This window comes from Physcomitrium patens, chromosome 8 (genome assembly GCF_059467195.1).
Source record: "Physcomitrium patens ecotype Gransden chromosome 8, ASM5946719v1, whole genome shotgun sequence".
NCBI classification, from domain to species: domain Eukaryota; kingdom Viridiplantae; phylum Streptophyta; class Bryopsida; order Funariales; family Funariaceae; genus Physcomitrium; species Physcomitrium patens.
In genome coordinates, this window is record NC_143417.1 from 10,423,180 (window position 1) to 10,443,893 (window position 20,714).

The 20,714-nt window shown below is 31.7% G+C and overlaps 1 protein-coding gene across 1 annotated transcript; it reads left to right on the forward strand.

Moving 5' to 3' along the window:
- The first annotated feature begins 1,026 nt into the window (after positions 1-1,026).
- On the forward strand, positions 1,027-3,352 carry LOC112285530 (uncharacterized). The gene is made up of 6 exons (XM_024526437.3): positions 1,027-1,257; positions 1,528-1,628; positions 2,004-2,073; positions 2,425-2,458; positions 2,579-2,642; positions 2,902-3,352. The coding sequence occupies exons 1-6, from the start codon at positions 1,156-1,158 to the stop codon at positions 3,008-3,010; spliced, it is 480 nt and encodes a 159-aa protein (XP_024382205.2). The 5' UTR covers positions 1,027-1,155; the 3' UTR covers positions 3,011-3,352.
- Positions 3,353-20,714: the final 17,362 nt, after the last annotated feature.

The window sequence follows — 20,714 nt, forward strand, 5'->3', positions numbered from 1 at the left end:
AACAAAGTTGACCATTTCATTAGTAGTGAACATTGTATAATTGTAATGACGTGGATAATACTAAATCCATGGTGTTTGATTAAAAAATGGCTGAACAGTTGATGTAGATTACTTTTTTATTATTATTAGGCTCATGATATCTTCATATTGCAAGAAAATAGGTGTTTTTATTTTTTATTTTTTATTTGTTATGTGTTTTCAATTAAATGTTTTCAATTAAACGGAGACAGGAGACGAAACGATTCGTCAATGTGTAATATGCCAACCATCAACTTCTAATGTCTTCCTAATTTTTTTCAGTGCTTATTATATATAGTATTCACGGAATCAATCATAAAGAAATAATTTTGATACATTTTAAAGTATTTTGATGTTATGTTAGAAAGTAGTAGATAAATACACATCAATTAATCAATATCAATAGATACTCAACATCATACTTATATATATATATATATATATATAGGGAATTTTTAAATTTATCCAGGCATTTACTAAATCGACCCACCCATCCTAACCATCATAATAGTAATAAAAGAAAAAACATCTAGGTTCATTTCTCCACTATTGGATCCAAAACCAATGAAAACCAACCGCATTCATCATCAAGGGTAGGTCAATTTAGTGAAAACCTGGATCTATTCAACATTCCCCTATACATATATATATATATATATATATATAATATACATGGACCCAATAATTGTTTGTTAACCTAAAAATGGTTGTGGTGTGAATAATAATAACATCAATGATTGCAAAAAATAATAATTAAATGAAGGATGAAAAATTTAAATAGAGACTAACTTGCTCATTCACATCCGGATAAGCAAGAAAACATGAAATTTGCCCACTTTTTACCGTTCCATGTTGAGTTAAAATTAATTAATTTACTAGTTAGTGAAGGCTGCAAGGTCTCGTGAGTTGCTTCACAATATCCGCGTTCATACGGGATCGAATTTGTTCGCGTCGTTTTTAGTTCGAGTCTTAACCACGTTCTCTTCCTGGATCCCTAATCTTGCATCTGGGTCGCTTCGTCTCCTGTCTCCGTTTCTGTTCCCAATCGAAATTCCTGCACGTTTTTTCTCGAATCTTGAGGGTTGCATTCCGCAGACGGAAAAGACTCGAAGAGCCGTTTCCATTGAGCCCAGAATCATGTCAGGGCAACGCGTGATGAGCAATCCGCACCATACCCTAAGTCTCCTCAATCAACGAAAGGAGCAGCTTCAGGAAGAGCTTCGCACGGTTGAAAAGCAGGTATGGGGTTTGTCACCTTCGCACATGCTGTGCTTGAAATATGTATGTCTAGTGCTCATGTGGAGGATTGCAGCTCTTATTTTTGCGAACCAGTGATTGAGAGTGGTTCATTTCATCTGTTTATGCAGAGAGCGTTGGGCACTGCATGTGTCTCATATGTGCAGTGACACGACCTGCGTTACCTTTATTACGCTCGTTGATTAACTTGACTTGTAATTAATAGTTGGACGATGATTGACAATACAGATGAATTTTACTTGTGATTTGTAGTTGTACGATTTGGAGACCACATACCTGCACGATTCGAGCCAATGCGGCAATGTGCTGAAAGGCTTCGAGGGTTTTCTTTCATCTATGAAAGGGTCTGGCAAGTAAGTGGATTCTCTGGATGTTACGTGTAGCACTCTAGATAATTGTGATCTGTTAGAGGTGTGAAACTCGACAATGCTTTGAACAGTAACTTGTCGAGAATTTCAAGCTACATCTACTGATTTGCAAAAGTTAGGATTAGTCGATTTTTCATTTGAAGAGATTGGGAGTGTCGTACTCTATGCTTCTCATGTCTCTTTAATTTAACCACTTTTGTACGGTATGAACTCATCCCTACTTATCGTCTCCGGTAGGTTTGTGATCACGGGTCATAGTGGTTGTTTTTCATAAAGTCTGTATTTTTAACAGTCCTCAGTTCGGTGATGATGGATCATAGCTGACATAAGCCTCTCGGTTCCGCACATATTGTTTGTAAGCCTGAAACGGCCGCGAAAATTTCAACCTGAAGATCGCCTTTTCTCTCTATCGTCCGTGACTTCGCCGGTGGTAATTACTTCAAATCTTTTGTTAATTAATCAGTTGTGTTTTGAAAGACAAGTAGAACTGTTGACGCAAATATATTTTGTGTGCTAGTTGTGCAATATTTTTAAATCCTGCAATCTTTTTCAGAGTTTGTTAGTTTTGCTAACCGACATACTCTCTTCCACCTCTGTCTATGTTGTGGATGGCAGGTAGTGTTGAGCTGGAAAAGAAACTGACTATTTTTAGTCTTACGATGTGGATTAGATTACTGTCTCCTGCAGTTCTATGCGGTTCATTACACCTCTACTGGAAAGTGTCAGAAGCCCAGTGTCACATTTTGGTTTTTAACCTGCTTTTGGTTTTCTTATGATCTAGGTGGAGGAGTTATCTGGAGGAGGGCGTGATGCAGGTATACTATCAGAACTTGGTCCTGACTCGTCTTTCAGTTGGTGTGAATGTCTAGGATGACTACCTAGACAGATGCATCAATTGTTCCTCGTTTTATCTTTGATATCACATGTCTTTGTAGATGGAAAGCTCGACAGCGGCGGTCCTGGGCGCAGCAAGTCAAACGGGTTATTTGTAAATGGACCGTAAGTGCATATCGCTTTAAATAGTTTGAAATAGCTTTGTGGAAGTACCTCCGTGTTCACGTTTTTAAACCTAGTGGGAGAGCATTTTGTAGATTTTTCTTGTGGTTCGCATGAATACTTTGCATTGCTTGCCAAATCACCCTTATCAGTTGGTCATCTAGTCTTGGTTCTGCAGCAGATACTTGTGTTTTCACCACAGGTTCACTTTGAACTATGTTGGTTTTCATGTCCTTACAATCGTTTTTTCATCGTTCTGCAGCGGAAAGCAGAAGCGTGGCCGAACTGGACCGAGAGAAGGCAAGCGAATTAAGCAAGTCACTGATCATGGGCAAGATGAAGAGGATGAAGTTGACGGTTTCCTTAAATAGTACTGCTCAAATGACTTTGTGTTATAGCACTGAATGTAGAATGCATATATATATATATATATATATATATATATATATATATCTTTTAGAGTTAGCTCACTTCATTACTCGAAACCATACGCATCTTCGACATGTTTACTTTAAAGGGAAGATCTTGTATTTTGATTTGGGAGGGCACTGAAGGTTCATTCATCTAGTTGAAAATAGTGAACGGAGTGGCTCAAGAACAAAGATTTTGGTCATCGTTCGCAAGATATGTAAATCTTTTTTGTTCACTGAAGTGAGCAAACGCTCTGTTGTATATTGTTGAAATTGCATAATCTGCACATATTGTGGACCAAACCGAGTTGAGGTCTCTCCTCAATTGTCATTCTCTATCACTTTCAAGTCGGTGTTCAAAGTTTGTAGTCATAGTTCGGTTTCAATATGACCTGCAGCAACTTTCTACCCTATGATCTGCTTCACGATACATGACATTGAGTTTCAGAATCTTAAGTCAATGAGGAGAGCCTTTAATGCTTACAAGCTTGAAGCGTTGCCGTATGTTCACCGAAACCTCGCTAAATGTAATAAGCATTCAAACGAAGGACTGCGTCTGTTTGTGGAGGAATTGTGCGCAGGAAATGCAGAAACTAATTAACGATGATATGGACCAAGTCGTCTAGAAATGCAACATGGTCCCTGTTTACGAACTCCTCCGCACGTAGACTATGACCCTTGTCAACGATCTAGCAAGTGCCTTGTGACCCTAGATCCTGACTGGGTCAATCTCATGCTCTTGCACGTTTCCTAGCGTTTGCTCAGATAATTCTTGTGGTCGTGCTGTTTGTGTACCTTATGCTGTTCGCATCATAGACCTTGCGCAACCAAATCCTTGCATTGGCAGATGTGCTCTAAAAGTAAAAAGAAAAAAGAAAAAAGAGAGAGAATAATCATGTCTCGTAATTTCTTGGAGTGGAAGGCGAAGGTAACTTTTTGTGCTATCTGAATAAAGCTTTAATCACCAGCAGGACATCAGCAAAATGTACATCGTGTGTCACTTATTCTCTTGATTTAGCTGGCCGGAGTTGGAATTCTTTGGCGAATCGAAACAAAACCCCCAACCGCAGCATTGATAGTTCCACTTTGGATGTGTTCAAGAGCGTGTGTTGATTGATTGCCTGGCATAGAGATCCAGTTTCCAAGGTTCCATCAATCTCTGTACGTTTTTATTTTTATTTTTATGACGGAGGCGAGACATCGATGCAGCGAAGTCCACCGCTCAAGCTAATAAGACTGCATGCCGGAATAGAAATTGAAAGGGCACCTACAGCGGCAAGTCCGGCTTACCCCTCGAAATCAACTACCAGTAATCTTCCTCCCTGTACTTCATCCGCTTCCAAATAATTGAATTGCACACAAATGATTTCATGGTGATTAGAAGCGCTGCTCGCAGAAACTAATTCGAAGGACTCGTTACTGCATGTGGTTCGATTTCGATCCACTGTCTGTAATGGCATAGTGCCGTCGTCACCCAGGTTTCCCGACAGATAATTCCCAATGCAACTACCAAACAGGCCCACTCCGAAACCAACTCGCCTGCCGTCTCGACATTCAGGTCCGTCGTAGCGATATCATCGCCATCGCACAAAATCGAAACCCTAATTCACCAAGCTTCCGTAAAATTTCGGCGGTAGATGAGGTTTGCAAAGCAAGGAGTCCGGCAACAAGAAATATCCATAGCCCGCAGTGTGAAGAGGGTTTTTACACTGCCAGCTCAACATAAGCCATGCAAACCATATTGAAGCAACGTCATATAATATTCTACCCTGTAGTTGGTAAGCTCAAACAATATGCTAACAAGTTTGATATTACATTCAATATCATATACAATGGCATCTTGCCTAATTAATATTTTTTAATTAATATTCCTTTCTTGCTTGGTAGATAATATTAGTTAGAACCAAGATTATAAAATATATATATATATATATATATATATATATATTGGTTAATAATAATAAATAAATAAAATTTCATAAATTAAGTCAAGAATGAATTTTTAATTTAGTGATTTAAGCAGTGCAAGGTTGCATTAGTGCCAACAATAAGCCCTTTTTTTTTTACATTGGCTCTTTTTTTACATTGAAACTTGAAGCTTGTCTTTGTGTTGCATTAGTGCCAACAATAAATAAAGAGACAAGTCCAATGGAAAGGCAAGCTTCAAGTTTCCAATTCTTTGTTGAGAACAACATTAACAAATCTCATTGGTCAACTTGGAGACTTGGCAATGTGCCATGAGAATAGAAACCATATCAACAAATCTTACTTGGTGCTTGAATGACCCTCATGATCATTAATTCAAACTCAATAGCTCTTTAGTTGCCTAAGCTTTCCAATTCCAATCAAAAAATCCTGCAAGTCCTTTATTTTTCCATCAAGATCTTATTGAAACTTTGCTTATAAATCCTTTGTGGGCCATTGTTTCTTTACTTGTGTTATTGTTTCATATCCTTCTTGTAGTTTGTTACGCCCTTCATAGCTACAATTATTGAGGAAGTTTGGATTGATTCAATAAATTATAGAGGTGTAACTCTATGATTTCATATAAATAAATCATAGAGATATAATACATAAAATTAAGATGATTCTAGATAAATAAATAAATAATTGTGAACACTTTATGAAATTTCCATCTATTGAGGCTGTAAAATAGGTGAGATATCACTATAAATATAAAAAAATAAAAATAAAAAATAAACTATAATTATTCATATTTAATTTTGCAATTTTCTTGACTTAATTATATAATTAAACTTTAATTATTAATTAAAATATAATTATTCATATTCAATTAGTCAAGAAATCAAGTTAAAATTTAAACTTGATTTCTTGACTTAATTATGTAGTTAATATTTTAATTACGTAATTAAAATTTTATGATTTTCTTGACTTCATTGCAATTATATATGGTTTTTGTTATTCCATCAATTATGGTATTTTTACATAGATTGTATAATTTTTAACTAATTATATTATTTTTTATATTCTAATATAAATTTAAGAAGCATGGTGACAAATTTATGTAAAAATGATCATATATATATATATATATATATATATATATATATATATATTTGTGTATACATTTCAATCTAAACTGAAACAATTTTTGAAACTTTGATGATATGAAATTTTAGGTTCTTTAAATTTGTATTTTTTAATATATATATATATATATATTTATATATATTGATAAAGTTAATTACCTTTAAACATTACATTCTAATAATTTAGTATTTGATATGTAAATATTTCAAAAAAAAAATAATAATAATTCACAATATATTTAAAAATTTCTTTTAAGATTATCAAAAATATTTAGATAAATTTAAATGTAACTCTAGTAGATTAATATTTGGTACTTAAATAAAGTTACAACAAGTTTAGCATATATATATATATATATATATATATATATATATCTATCTAAAATATTGCTAATGCTACCATAATTTATGTTGTTGCCACTACAACTTGCAATCCACTACATACCATCCACATCTTTTATTAATATCATTAATAAATTTTATTTATTTATTTTGACTAATATTAATAAATAATATTTAAAGTATCAACAAAAATAAAATAATTATAATTAAAAAAACTAAATAAATATATCAAATATGTGGCAAGTTATTGTTGCAATAGCAAAATTGTATTGACAACAAAAAATTGGAAACAATATTTTATTCAATAATATAATTGATGTGTAATAATAAGTTGATGCTATAGAAATAATCCCAATTAATTGGATAAATATAAAACATTGAAACACATGAGTGAAAATTACACATTTTTGATGATAACATATTCATAAGATTAAAGTTGGATAACTTTTAAAATATTTCTATGACTTTTCAAAATGTATAATTGTCAAGGACAAGAACTCGATGAAAGCTAAAGAGTAAGTGAGACTTTTCTCAAAAAGAAATAGGACAAAATAGAAATATGTATATTAAGAAAGAAACTGGAATGGCTATTGCCAAAATACAAGAAAACTAGAGACCCTTGAAACTTAGACTAGAAGCAAGAAAGGAGTTGACAAGAGTGAAGAGGGCTTCACTCTTGCCTCTATATATACTATCTAACTAGAAGCCACGTGGCGATGTTCTATAAGACCTCCAATATATGTTGACTTTCTAGGCCACATGCCTTTGCTTGCAAGGCAAGTTTTCTATGGATGGACCACGTAGTTAGCTTGTTCTTTAAGCTTCCAACATGTGTGGCACATGGCTAACTTGTTGACCAAGTTTCTAACCTAAAAGTCAACTATAGACTCCTATAAAGTCAAAGCAGCGTCTATGAAGCTTCTAAGAAGCTTCTCTAGAAGATATTACACAATTAACCTACTTTTATCTACTTTTACATACTTTTATCTATTCATATAGGTAATTATATGTATGTCCGTGACATTACCCCCCCTTCTAGGGACGAGTTCCACGAGGAGCGGTGATTATATATTGAGAAAATCTAATATGCGGCGAATTGTATTTGCTACATACTCTGATCTTTGTTCTCTTCGAAGATAGTTGATGGGTCCTCTTAGCCATCGATAGTGTCCCATTCCAGGGCGAGAAGACCACCCTGTTATTTGATCACTGTTGAGGCCTTCATAACTTCCTTCAAATAATACATTTGAAACACCATCAGGAGTCGTTTCTATCTCCAATAATATCACCAAACATCGAGAATCTCTTCCAAGGTCGTGATACCAAACGCGTTGTATCTCACCATCTATTCGAGGAAGAACATGTCGTTCTTGAGGATCTTCATCTCGGTTGCGTCGTCTTGAAGGTTGTGACAATCGTAATGTCTCATCCGGTAAGTCAACAAACGAAGGTTCTTGAGTTGAATCCGCTGGTTGTTGGCTCTCCATCTAATTAGCGTCACAAATGCAAAGAAGTTACAAACAAGGATAGGAATTTGAATGTTATCTTGCCTCAATCTTGTCTCTTTTATAAGAGAGGTTTTCATCTTGGTTTTGATGGATGTCGTTGATGAAAAACTTTGACTTTAGCTGATGCATTTGCTAGATTCCTGGATGGCTCCCATGTGCGCTCACTAATATCATATCCGCGCCAATGAACAAGATATTCTAGCTTATTTCGGCACCGCCTTGAGTCTAATATCTCTTCCACCTCAAATTCTTCATTATTATCTACTTCTATAGGAGGCGGTGGCATTTGTCTTCTTCCTTGTATATCCACTGTCTTATATGGTTCAAGAAGAGACACGTGGAATACAGGATGGATCTTCATTGACTCCGGTAGATGTAACCGATATGCAACTGGGTTGATCTGTTCAGAAACAGAAAAGGGGCCAAGCCTACGATAGTCCAATTTGTCACAAGGTCGAGTGGTCTTGATATTGCGACGAAGTAGCCATACCTTATCACCCACGTTGAGTTGTGGTTGCTCTTTACGATATACATCTGCATTTATCTTTTGTCGTTCTTGAGCTTTCTTCAACTGCGCCTTCATTATTGCATGTAACTCTGACAACCGATTTGCCATATCTTCTGCTGCAGGATTATCAACTTTTGAAAAATCAAAAGTATCAAGTCGTGGATGATAGCCATAATTGGCAAAGAAAGGTGTTTGTTGCGTGGAGGAATGTACCGTATTATTATAAGCAAACTCTGCCAATGGCAGAAGGTTTGTCCAATCATCTTGTTGGTAGTTGATGGTACACCTTAAATACTGTTCCAAGACTTGGTTTACGCGCTCTGTTTGTCCATCAGTTTGAGGATGGAAAGCTGAAGATAGCTTTATGTCCACTTTTAAAATCTTGAAAAGAGTCCTCCAGAATCTCGACACAAATTGAGTTCCCCTATCCGATATGATATCTTTAGGTAATCCATGATAGCGATAGATATTATCAATGAAAAGCTTAGCTGTTTCTTCACCTGTGATAGATTTTGTACATGGCATAAAATGTGCCATCTTGGTGAAACGATCTACTATCACAAATATAGAATCATAAGATCTTGAGTTTGGAAGATCTGTGATGAAATCCATAGAAACAGAAGACCATGGTTGTTCTGGTATAGGTAATGGCTGAAGAAGTCCGTAAGGTCGATGTCGAGGAATTTTTGATCTTGAACAAATATCACATGATTGTACAAAGTCTTTGACTGACTTCCACATTTGTGGCCACCAAAAATCTCTTGATATGAGTTCCAGAGTCTTATTATATCCAAAGTGCCCTGCTGCTGGAAAGTCATGACGTGCTTGAAGAACACGCAAACGTGCTTTTCCTTCTGGAACATATAGGCGTCCTTCAAAATATAATAGATTATTCTTGAACTCGAACTTAGAAGAATCATGAGACTTGGAAGAATTATTCTCGATATCATGAACAAGAGGGTCTGAGGACATACTGGACTGGATTTGCTTGAGAAAAGTTGAATCAACAGTCAATGTTGATTTCACTGCTCGGAGATGAAATTGCTCCGGTTTCAAGAGGACCGTTCTTTGTTGCTCAAAAGCTGCATCTCCTTCTTTTGGTGCAAAATAAGAACGTCTAGACAGGGCATCGGACAAACCTTGTTGTTTTCCTGGCCGATAAGTGATAATGAAGTCGAATCTTGACAAAGACATACTCCAACGAGCTTGACGACGATTCAACACGCGTGCTGACATGAAATACTCGAGGTTCTTGTGATCTGTATACACAGTGACTGGACTAGAAGCGCCTTCTAGATAATGACGCCATTCTTGAAAGGAATCCACGATCGCAAGAAGTTCTTTATCGTGGATCTCATAATTGATCTCGGCTGCTGAGAATTTTCTTGAATGAAAAGCTATCGGATGAAGTTTGTCATCTGTTCCCATTTGTGATAAAACTGCACCCAAGGCAAAATCCGATGCGTCTGTTTCCATAAAAAATACCTTGGAAAAGTCAACACGATATAAGACTGGTGCAGAGACAAACGATGTCTTCAAGGCTTCAAATGCTGCTTCCGCTTCTTGATTCCATTGAAATTTATCTTTACTAGTCAAGCGTGTAAGTGGAGCTGCAACTCGTGAGAAGTCTTTGATGAAGATCCGATAGTAATTGGCAAATCCCAAGAAACATTGGACATCTCTTACAGTCTTTGGAATCTTCCAATCCATGATTGTTTGGACTTTCTTAGAATCCATCATGAGACCATCATTTGAAATGATGTATCCTAAAAAGTCAACTTGAGTAGTGTGAAATACACACTTTTCCATCTTGGCGTACAATCCTGCATCTCTAAGTTTTTGTAATACTTGACGAACATGTATTTCATGTTCTTCAACGTTCTTGGAATAGATCAGGATATCGTCTAGATAGCAGACGACAAAATTGTCTAAGAATTCACGAAATACATCATTCATGAGATGTTGAAAAGCAGCTGGTGCATTCGTGAGTCCAAAAGGCATGACATTGTATTCAAAGTGTCCGTACCTGGTTCGAAACGCAGTCTTCCATTCATCTCCTTCTTTGATCCGTACTAGATTATATGCTCCTCTTAGATCTATTTTTGTATAGATCTTAGCTTGATTTAACTGGTCAAGGAGTCCTGATATCAAAGGTAATGGATACCTGTTCTTGATTGTGATCTTGTTGAGTCCTCGATAGTCAACACACATTCGTAAAGATCCATCTTTTTTCTTTACGAATAAAATTGGAGCTCCTGCTGGAGATTTTGAATGACGTATGAAATTCTTCGCTAAATTCTCGTCAATATATGTCTTGAGTTCAGCCAACTCATCTTGCGATAAACTGTAAATTGGTCCAAATGGTGGCTGAGTTCCTTCCTTGAGATCGATTGAACAATCGTATGGGCGATGCTCAGGAAGAATATCTGCATTCTTTTTCTCAAAAACGTCTTGATAATCCTGATATTGACTTGGAATGCCACTTGAAGTCTTTACGCTTTCAGAAATAGGTGCAGCATAAATAGCAAAAGTTGATCCTTCTTTTGCTGCGTGTATAAACGCTTTTGCACCTATAAGTGCGGGTTTTTCTATACTAGACTCATGGTTTTTTACTTGATTAATAGAACTGTTACTAATGCTCCGAGGAAAATCAAGTTTACGAGAAATCCAATCTATTCGAGGATTATACTTTTCTAACCATGATAAGCCTAAAATTACTGGATTAGAGGGAGATCTAATTATATTAAAAATTACGCAACTACTATGACCATTTATTACTACATCTACAGGAAGTGTTTCGTGAGTTACATCTCCAGAAGACAACGGACGACCATCTATAACTTCTACGTGTACAGGTTTAGTTTTTTGTATTAATGATATTCTATGACATCTAGCAAATTCTTCATCTAAAAAACAAGCTGAGGCTCCTGAATCTATCAAGGCAGAGGCTTTGTAATTATTAGGTCCTAAACGCACATCTATTATAAAACAAGGAGATGGTTCTGAGGAGAGGATAGGACCTTCATTAGAAGTTGTACAAGATTCCAGCCGCACGGTCCCTATTGTAGCTGGACGTACTCGTTTTCCGACATACTGTCTTCTTTCACAGTCGTACTCCTCATTTTGTAGTTACGTCGCTTCTTTGGACAATGTTGAGCAGTGTGCTTAGGTTCTCCACAATATAAGCACAATCCTCCTTGTCGACGACGAGACTTTTCTTGCTCAGTAAGAGGTTTGAAACGTACCGCATCAATTTGCATATCCTCTACTTCCGAAGGTATGTGTTGAGGAGACGTCGGTGTTGCCATTGAATTGTAGTAACGTTGAGGCCCACTTGTACGACTCTCGGATCGAAATTCAAAAAGTCGATTGTCGCACTTCACAGCAAAGTCAATTGCTTGACTCAATGTTTGAGGATCAGGTAAATTAAGCATCAATTTCTTTACCTCATATTGTAATCCGTAGAGAAATTGACTCACAAGTGCGGCATCATCCCACTTGATATCAGTTGCAAGTTGTCGAAATTGCGAAGCATATAATGTTACTGATCGATTGCCTTGTCGCAAAATACGGATCTTGTTGGTTGCAACACGAATTGCATCATGTTCTCCAAACATGGATCGAAACTCCGCCAAAAAAGCCTCCAGATTATCCAATATTGGATCTCGTCGTTCAAGAAAAGATGAAAACCATGACAATGCTGAACCTGAAAGGAGTGTACCAATGAATCTAACTTGTGACCCTGGAGTTGGATAGCTCTGGGGTTGAAGTTCAATTACTAGTTGGACCTGATTGATGAATCCTCGAAACTTGGATCTGGTACCATCAAACTTCTCGGGCAAGGCAACTCTCGGTTCTCTAACACTCGAAGGGTGTTCCATTCTGGGAGAAGGGACATGGTTTGGTGTAGATGTTGAAGCAGCCCCAATCATCTCTATATCTTCACTTCCTACCATTCTTGTTGCTCCTTGTGGTGGTAAATTGAGTTGATGCATCGCAAGCATTAACTCCCTCAATTGCTCTTGCATCTGTGCCATTGCACTCTTCATTTCAACAAGCTCTGCCATAGTAGCACTTAGAAAAGAGAAGATGTCTAATAACGCTCAAAACAAATAGAAGAGAGGAATTGATAACAAAGAAAATACTAAGAACAATATCAGTTTAAAAGAGGGTAATCCGCAACTTCTAATGCGCTTATGTCTTATCAAGAAAAAGGGGTAATCCACTCTTAATCAAGAAAAGACAAAGCTCTGATATTGTAAGTGTACTCTTGTCAATCTGTCAAGGACAAGAACTCGATGAAAGCTAAAGAGTAAGTGAGACTTTTCTCAAAAAGAAATAGGACAAAATAGAAATATGTATATTAAGAAAGAAACTGGAATGGCTATTGCCAAAATACAAGAAAACTAGAGACCCTTGAAACTTAGACTAGAAGCAAGAAAGGAGTTGACAAGAGTGAAGAGGGCTTCACTCTTGCCTCTATATATACTATCTAACTAGAAGCCACGTGGCGATGTTCTATAAGACCTCCAATATATGTTGACTTTCTAGGCCACATGCCTTTGCTTGCAAGGCAAGTTTTCTATGGATGGACCACGTAGTTAGCTTGTTCTTTAAGCTTCCAACATGTGTGGCACATGGCTAACTTGTTGACCAAGTTTCTAACCTAAAAGTCAACTATAGACTCCTATAAAGTCAAAGCAGCGTCTATGAAGCTTCTAAGAAGCTTCTCTAGAAGATATTACACAATTAACCTACTTTTATCTACTTTTACATACTTTTATCTATTCATATAGGTAATTATATGTATGTCCGTGACAATAATAATTGCAAGTTAATTTCAAATTTTAAAAATTACTTTTCACACCAATGTTGAATTGAGTTCTTGAATTATGTCAAAATATAACATAAAATTTTATTTATTCTAAGAAATTTTAATTATCATTGAATAGAAAAGACTTTTTTCAATTAAAAGTATATTCAAATTTTACAAGATTTTTACAAAGAAATAATAGATTCATATAATTCTATTAGGAAAGTTGACACAAAAAAATCACATGTCATACGAAGGTCAAAAAAGCTTTTAAGATATTGAAGATTGCCTCTGCATCAACACCAAAATTAAGACATACAAAATTAAAAAAGAAATTATTTTTTAAAGAAATGAAACCATAGATTTTATATTGGATTTAATTAAATCACAATATAGAGACAATTTCAAGCTTCTTATATACTTTGTTATTATTATTATTATTATTATTATTATTATTATTTTATTTCAAATCAAATATTTGTATTTAATGTATAAATTCATAATTGGTACTATCTTTGTATGTAATTAATACCAAATATTATTGCTAAATTTGAATCATTATATTTTACATAAACCCCTTAAATCTCCACATTTCTCAGGCTGTTACTTTTTCTCTTTTTCATTCCAAACATCACAATATAAATGAAAATCAGAGAAAATATAAATTCACTTTTTCTGATTGCTAACACAATAGGTGAGTATTGAGAGACATATTGGTCCACCTTGCTTGTAGTGATCCATGAGCTGCCTCCTCCATTACACATTCTCAAACAAGCTAAACTAGTATGGACAACCACAAAAAAGAAAAAGACATGAACAAAAACATCACAATTTAATAACCATGTAATATTACAAGAATTTGGTAATTAACCATCCAAGTCTTCTGAAAACAATACAAAAAAAGAAAAAAAGAAATGGAGAATGAATGAATTTCCAAAGGGATGAAAGCAAAACACATAGCAAGCAATCAGGCAAGCAAATGGACTTTGTGAAGGAAGGGCAACACCATCACAAAGGAAAAAGGAGGGGAGGGTAGTGACGTGGCCAAGGGAAGGTAGGTAGGTCGGTAGAAAGCATGGCAGAGGGTGGGGAAGGAACAGAAGAGGCACCCATGGCCCAACTGCCGTTTCTCCGTCCGTCCGTTCGTTCGTCCGTCCTATTGCCCCTCATCATCCTCCTATGACTGTTATTGCTACCTACCACCCACCACCCCCGTCACTCCTCGTAGAATCGTGTCTCAGAAACCTCCTTATTCAATCGACTGGCTCCGCCATTGTATGCCGTCAGATCGCAGCTGCCGCTCAGATGCGATATCAACCGTAGATTGGATTACTTGGAACGGAAAGAGGGAACGTAGGGGAACCAGGGGAGCGGGCAGGTTGGAGGGCCCTTCAGACTGCCCTCAATGCACATGATACTCTTGTTTCCATGAAGAATTCTTGCAACTCATAAATGTTTTAGGTAGTGTTAGATTTTTTATTAGATATATCATAAAAATATATGTTTCTTAGAACCAAAATAAAAATTTTTAGATTTTTTTTAAAGAATTTTACATTGCATTTACATACAACATAATGATCAAAAAAAAAAAAAAAAAGGAAAAAAAAGACTTAAGCATGATTACATAGATATTTCTTTTAAAAATATAAAATATTTTATTTCATAAAAAATTATTTAAAATTAATGGTTCTTTATTTTAATGAAAAAAAAAGTTCAACTTTAAAACGATAGTCTTAAAACTTTAGTAATACAAAAAACACTTTAGTTTTGAGTTATATATATATATATATTTATATATATATATATATATATATATATATATATATATATAAAATAATTATAGATATAAAATAATTATAGATATAAAATAATTTAAAATAATTCTATAGTTATTATTTTAAAAAATAATTCTATTATTAAATCAATTTTATATAAAAATATATAAAAGAAGAAATTTAAAGAAAAATATATTTTATACATAATAAAATTTACTTATATGAATAAATAAAATTATATAAAATTAAGATGATATGTTAGATGATTAACTAGTTTACTAAATATTTAATATTGTAAATTATTATTTAATCTTATCATAACTATTTTCAATGTTTTTTAGAAGTATAAGCTCTAATATATATAGAATTACAAATATTTGCAATCAAATTCTTGTTAAAAAATATAAGATCAAATGTGTATTAAGTATTGGAAATTAGAAAAAGTTCCAAGTTACAAACTTATTTTGTAGTATTATAAGATATTTGTATAATATTAATAATCATAAAATTAAATAGTGATATATATATATATATATATATATGTATATATATTTATGCACATTTATTATTTTAATAATTTAAAAAGAAGTAAATAAAATAATAAAATTGAAGAAAAAATAAGATTTTGTATTTGCATATACACATAATATAAATCAAAATAAATAAGTATAATATAAAAACCATAATAGTATCTTATATATTATTCTTTTTATATTTTTTAAAAATCATATGAATTTTTTTTATATATAAAATTTTATTAGAAAAGACAACATTAAAAAAATTATAAGATATATTTAAGTTAGTTTTTAGTTACATTTGGATAATAATTTATAAATTTAAAATTCCATATTTATTAATAATATATATATATATATATATATATATATATATATATATATATATCTTAAATATACATAATTTTAGTCTTTATAAATATTTTAGATTTTATAATTTATAATATTAATATAATTTATTTTTTAAAATAATCAATTAATTAATTATTAAAGTAAAAAAGCATATTAAGTATTATTATATTTTTATATTTTTAATAGTACTAGAAGCATCTTTATATATTTAAAAGAATATTGTGTTCATTAAGATTATATATAAAAATTACTAACTTAAACTTATATTTTATAAAAAGTTATTTATAAATATATATATAATTAAAAATATATATTTAAGAAGCTTCTATAGAAATAAAGTATATATTTTGTGTAAGTTTTATATTATAAAAAATTTATATTTTTATATTATATAAAATTAAACATCCATATATATCAATGTAGATCAATACAAGCTCAATGAAGAAGAGATTTTGAGTTTTCAACCTATCGCCCTTCAAACTAGCCAACTTCTAACTTGCATGCTCCCGTGGTTCTCTTATGTTCTTTCTTTTTGTTCTTAGTAGTCAAATTAATGGTTGATTTTGCATCTGAGCAAAGTTTGTAATTCAATAGCCCACAATACTGGAATTAGTTGATTGAATAAGAATTTTTTTGTCACAAGTACACTTTACATAAGACCAAATAAAAAGTTGAACAAAAAGGTTTCAAGAAGAAAGTTAATATGAACTTGATTAAATCACATGAGTACAAAATCAATACTAAGAAAGATGAGCTAAAGCTTTAAGAGATGTATTGTTAAGATTGAAGATCTCTTCAGTTTCAATTCTAATATATATTAGGTATTAGGAAGCTTCTTAAGAAGTTTTCATGTTATTTGGACACAAAGCAATTGTAAGATCTTTCTTGTATAACTTCTTTAATCCTCCAAGAACTTTTTACAATACATTGAAATTCTTTTAAAATATTATAAGAATACTTTAGAATCTTTTACTAAAATATTTTGAAAATCTTCTAGAATCTTTTATTAAAATATTTTAAGTATCTTCTAAAAATTTTAAAATATAATAAAATATTTTTAAAATATTCATAGAATCTTCTTATTAAACATTTCTAAAATTACTTTTCTTTCTAACTCTAAGTTTCACAATGAGCATCAATTTCACATTTGCAAGAATTCAAGGATTTGTTGGATAATAGCCACAATATATATTGAATGTTGATCTCTACTTAAAAGATAGATTGGTATATTTAGATAGCAATAATATTCACCTTCATCTCTTTATAAAAGACATATTTCTTTGAACTTGGTTAGCATTAAGGCCTTCAAAACATCCATGAAAAGTGACTTCAATTCTATTTGGTTCTACTGGACCAACTTGTAATAGAATGATCAAAGCTTGAATATCATCTTGGAGGTTTTTCTATTTGAATTGATTGTAACATGGACATTTTCTCCTTTTATAAGATATAACTTCATCTTAAAGATGATCTTATATAGGTTGCAAGAATTGGAATGGTTGATTTGGTAATTATGATTAGAAAAACTCCAAATCTGGTTCTACTTGAGATTTATGATCGAAAGACTCTCTAAACACTTTATAATTTGGATTATAAATTGGATACATTGAATTCTAAGGTTTTTGTGAGCAATATTTGTTTTGTTTTTGTTTGTTTGTTTGTTTGTTTTTTTTTTTTTTGTTTTTTTTTGTTTTTTTTTTTTAATTTCATATATAACATGTTAATAGAAATTTTATAAAAAAATTATCCTAAAATAGATTTAAATTTTTGAAGATAGCATCAATGAAACTTATATATATTTTGCATTACATTAATTAGTTATTTTATTTTATTTTATTTTATCTTTTTATTTTTTTATTGATTTTTATATATACTCATTGATATCATAGCCACACCAATGAATAAAGTATTTCAACTTGTCTTTCTTTTGTTGAAAATTAAGGACTTTTTTTTACTTTAGTTCTACATATTTATCTATTTCAATGCAAGGCGGTGATAGTTGTATTTTTCTTAAAATAGTTGATTTTATATAAGCTTCTAATAGAAAAATATAAAAGACTATATGTACCTTCATAGATGTGTGTAATTATAACCAATAAGTTATTTGATTGATTTGCTTTTGAATACAAAATGGCCTCAATCTTTGTTAGTCCAACTTATTGTAAGATCAATTGACTTGATATTTTGTCAAAAAAGCTACTTTATCTCCAACTTTAAAAGTAGTAGATTCTTTTCTAAATTTTTTTAAAGATGCTTTGTAAAAATCTTGAGCTACTTATTAATAGAGCTTCAAAGCTTTTTGGAGCTAAAACAATTATTTTGGAAGATCTTTAGCTACTAAATTTTCATCTTTTGATATACTTAATAAATCAAGCTTCAGATTATAACTACAACTTGCTTAAAATGATGTTTGTTGAGTTAAAGCATAAAAAATATTATTATAAGGAAACTGTGCTAAAAGTAAATATAAGGTCTAATCATCTTATTGATAGTTGATAGTATATTGCAAATATTACTCTAAAATTTGATTGATTCATTTTATTTGATTATTGATTTGAGAATAGAAGAAAAAAAAGTTTGATATTTATCTTTAATATATTAAAAATAGATTTTTAAAAATTCAATATAAACTAAGGTCCTCAATCAAAAGTGATATCATTAGATAGGCCATAATATTGATATATATTATCAAGAAAGAGCCTTAGTATTTCTTCTTTAGAAATTACCTTTTTATAAGAAATATAATGTATCATCTTTATAAGTCAATCCACAACAATGTAGATAGTATCAAATATAATTTATGGTAGTAGATTAGTTATGAAGTCCATTGATATTAAAGACCATGGTTGCTTTAGAATTGGTAGTGGTTGTAAAAATCCATAAAGATAATGTTAAGAATTCTTGGATCTTGAAAAAATATTACACAAGAAAAAAAAAATCTTCATAGACTTCTATATTTGAAGCAACCAAAAATCTTGAGAGATAAGCTATAATATTTTCTTAAATCCAAAATGTCTTGTAGTTAAGAAATCATAACAAGATTAAAAAACATGAAGTTACATTAGTCTTTTTGGAATATGTAAATAATCTTCAAATACAAAAGATCTTCCATAAACTTGAACTTATTATTATTAAGAAATTGCTTGATATAACAAATTAATGAATCCTTAGCTGATGCTATACAAATTTGTTTTAAAAAAATTAAATCAATATATATAACTATAGAAATAGTACAAAGATGAAATTGTTCTAACTTCAAAAAAATTGTATATTACTAATCAAATATTGCTTTCACAGCATTTAGCACAAGATATGATTTTTTTGATAAAACATCTAATAGTCCTTGTTATTTCTTTTCTTGATATGTAATCACAAAATTAAAACAAAATAATGACATATTCTAATGAGCTTGGCGACAATTCAAAATCTAAGCTGATATAAAATACTCAATTTTTTTGTGATTTGTATATATAGACATATGATATATAGCACCTTCTAATAAGTGGCGCCATTCTTAAAAAGAATCTATAATTGTAAGAAGCTCTTTATTATGAATTCCATAATTGATGTCTATAGTTATTTTTATTTTTATTTTTATTTGATTAGAATGCAATTAAGTAGGGCTTTCTATCTTTTTCTATTTGTGATAGTATAGCTCTTAATATAAAGTCAAAAAAATCAAATTCCAAATAAAAACCTTTCATAAAATTTGGATGCACTAAGATTAGAGTTGTAATAAAAGCTATCTTCAAATCTTGAAAAGTCCTTTATACTTGAAGTTTTTATTTTAATGTCTTTGGATGTCAATCAAATAAAAAGAGAAACTTAGAAATAATTCTTTACAAATATCTAATAGAAATGGGCAAATTTTAAAAAATATTATACATTCTATATTGTCTTTAAAGTTGCTCATTCTATTACAACTTGAACTTTCTTTGGATCTATCAATAGGCCTTCATTGCATATAATATATCCAAAAAACTCCACTTTTGATTGATGGAATATGTATTTTTTTAATTTGGCATATTATCTTGAATTTGATAACTTTTAAAAGACTAATTTCATATGTTCTTTATATTTTTTAAGAATCTCAAAACACATTAAGATATCATTAAGATATCATTGAGATATCATTAAGATATCATTAAAATAACAAATAATAAACTTTTCTAGGAATTTTTAAAAAATATCATTCATCAAATATTAGAATATAGTTGGAGCATTTGTCAATCTAAAAGGCATGTCATTATATTCAAAATATCTTTATCTTGTTCAAAATATTCTCTTTTATTTATCTACTTCTTTAATCTATACCAAATTATATACTCTATAGAGATCTATTTTAGTTTAAATCTTAGCTTGATAAAATTATTTTAAAAGCTCTTATATCAATGATAATGGATAACAATTCTTCATCATTATCTTATTAAGGTTGTGATAATCAATACATATTTATAAAGATCTATCTTTTTTTTTACAATAAATATTGGTGCACATACTAGAGATTTGGAATTATCAAAGATATAAATCTCAAAGAAAGAAATCATCTATATATTCTTGTGTTACTCAAAAAGAATAAGAAATTATTCAAAGATAGTAATATATTAAACTAGAATGGCTATTGCCAAAGATAAGAAGTCTTGAAACAAGATTAAAGACTAAAAAGACATTGATAACACTAAAAAAGGCTTCATTCTTGCCTTCATATATATTCTTTAATTAAAGCTATGTGGTACTCTTTTATAAGACCTCCAACATGTGGTGACTTTGTATTAAAGATAAGAACTTCATGAAACAAAATGA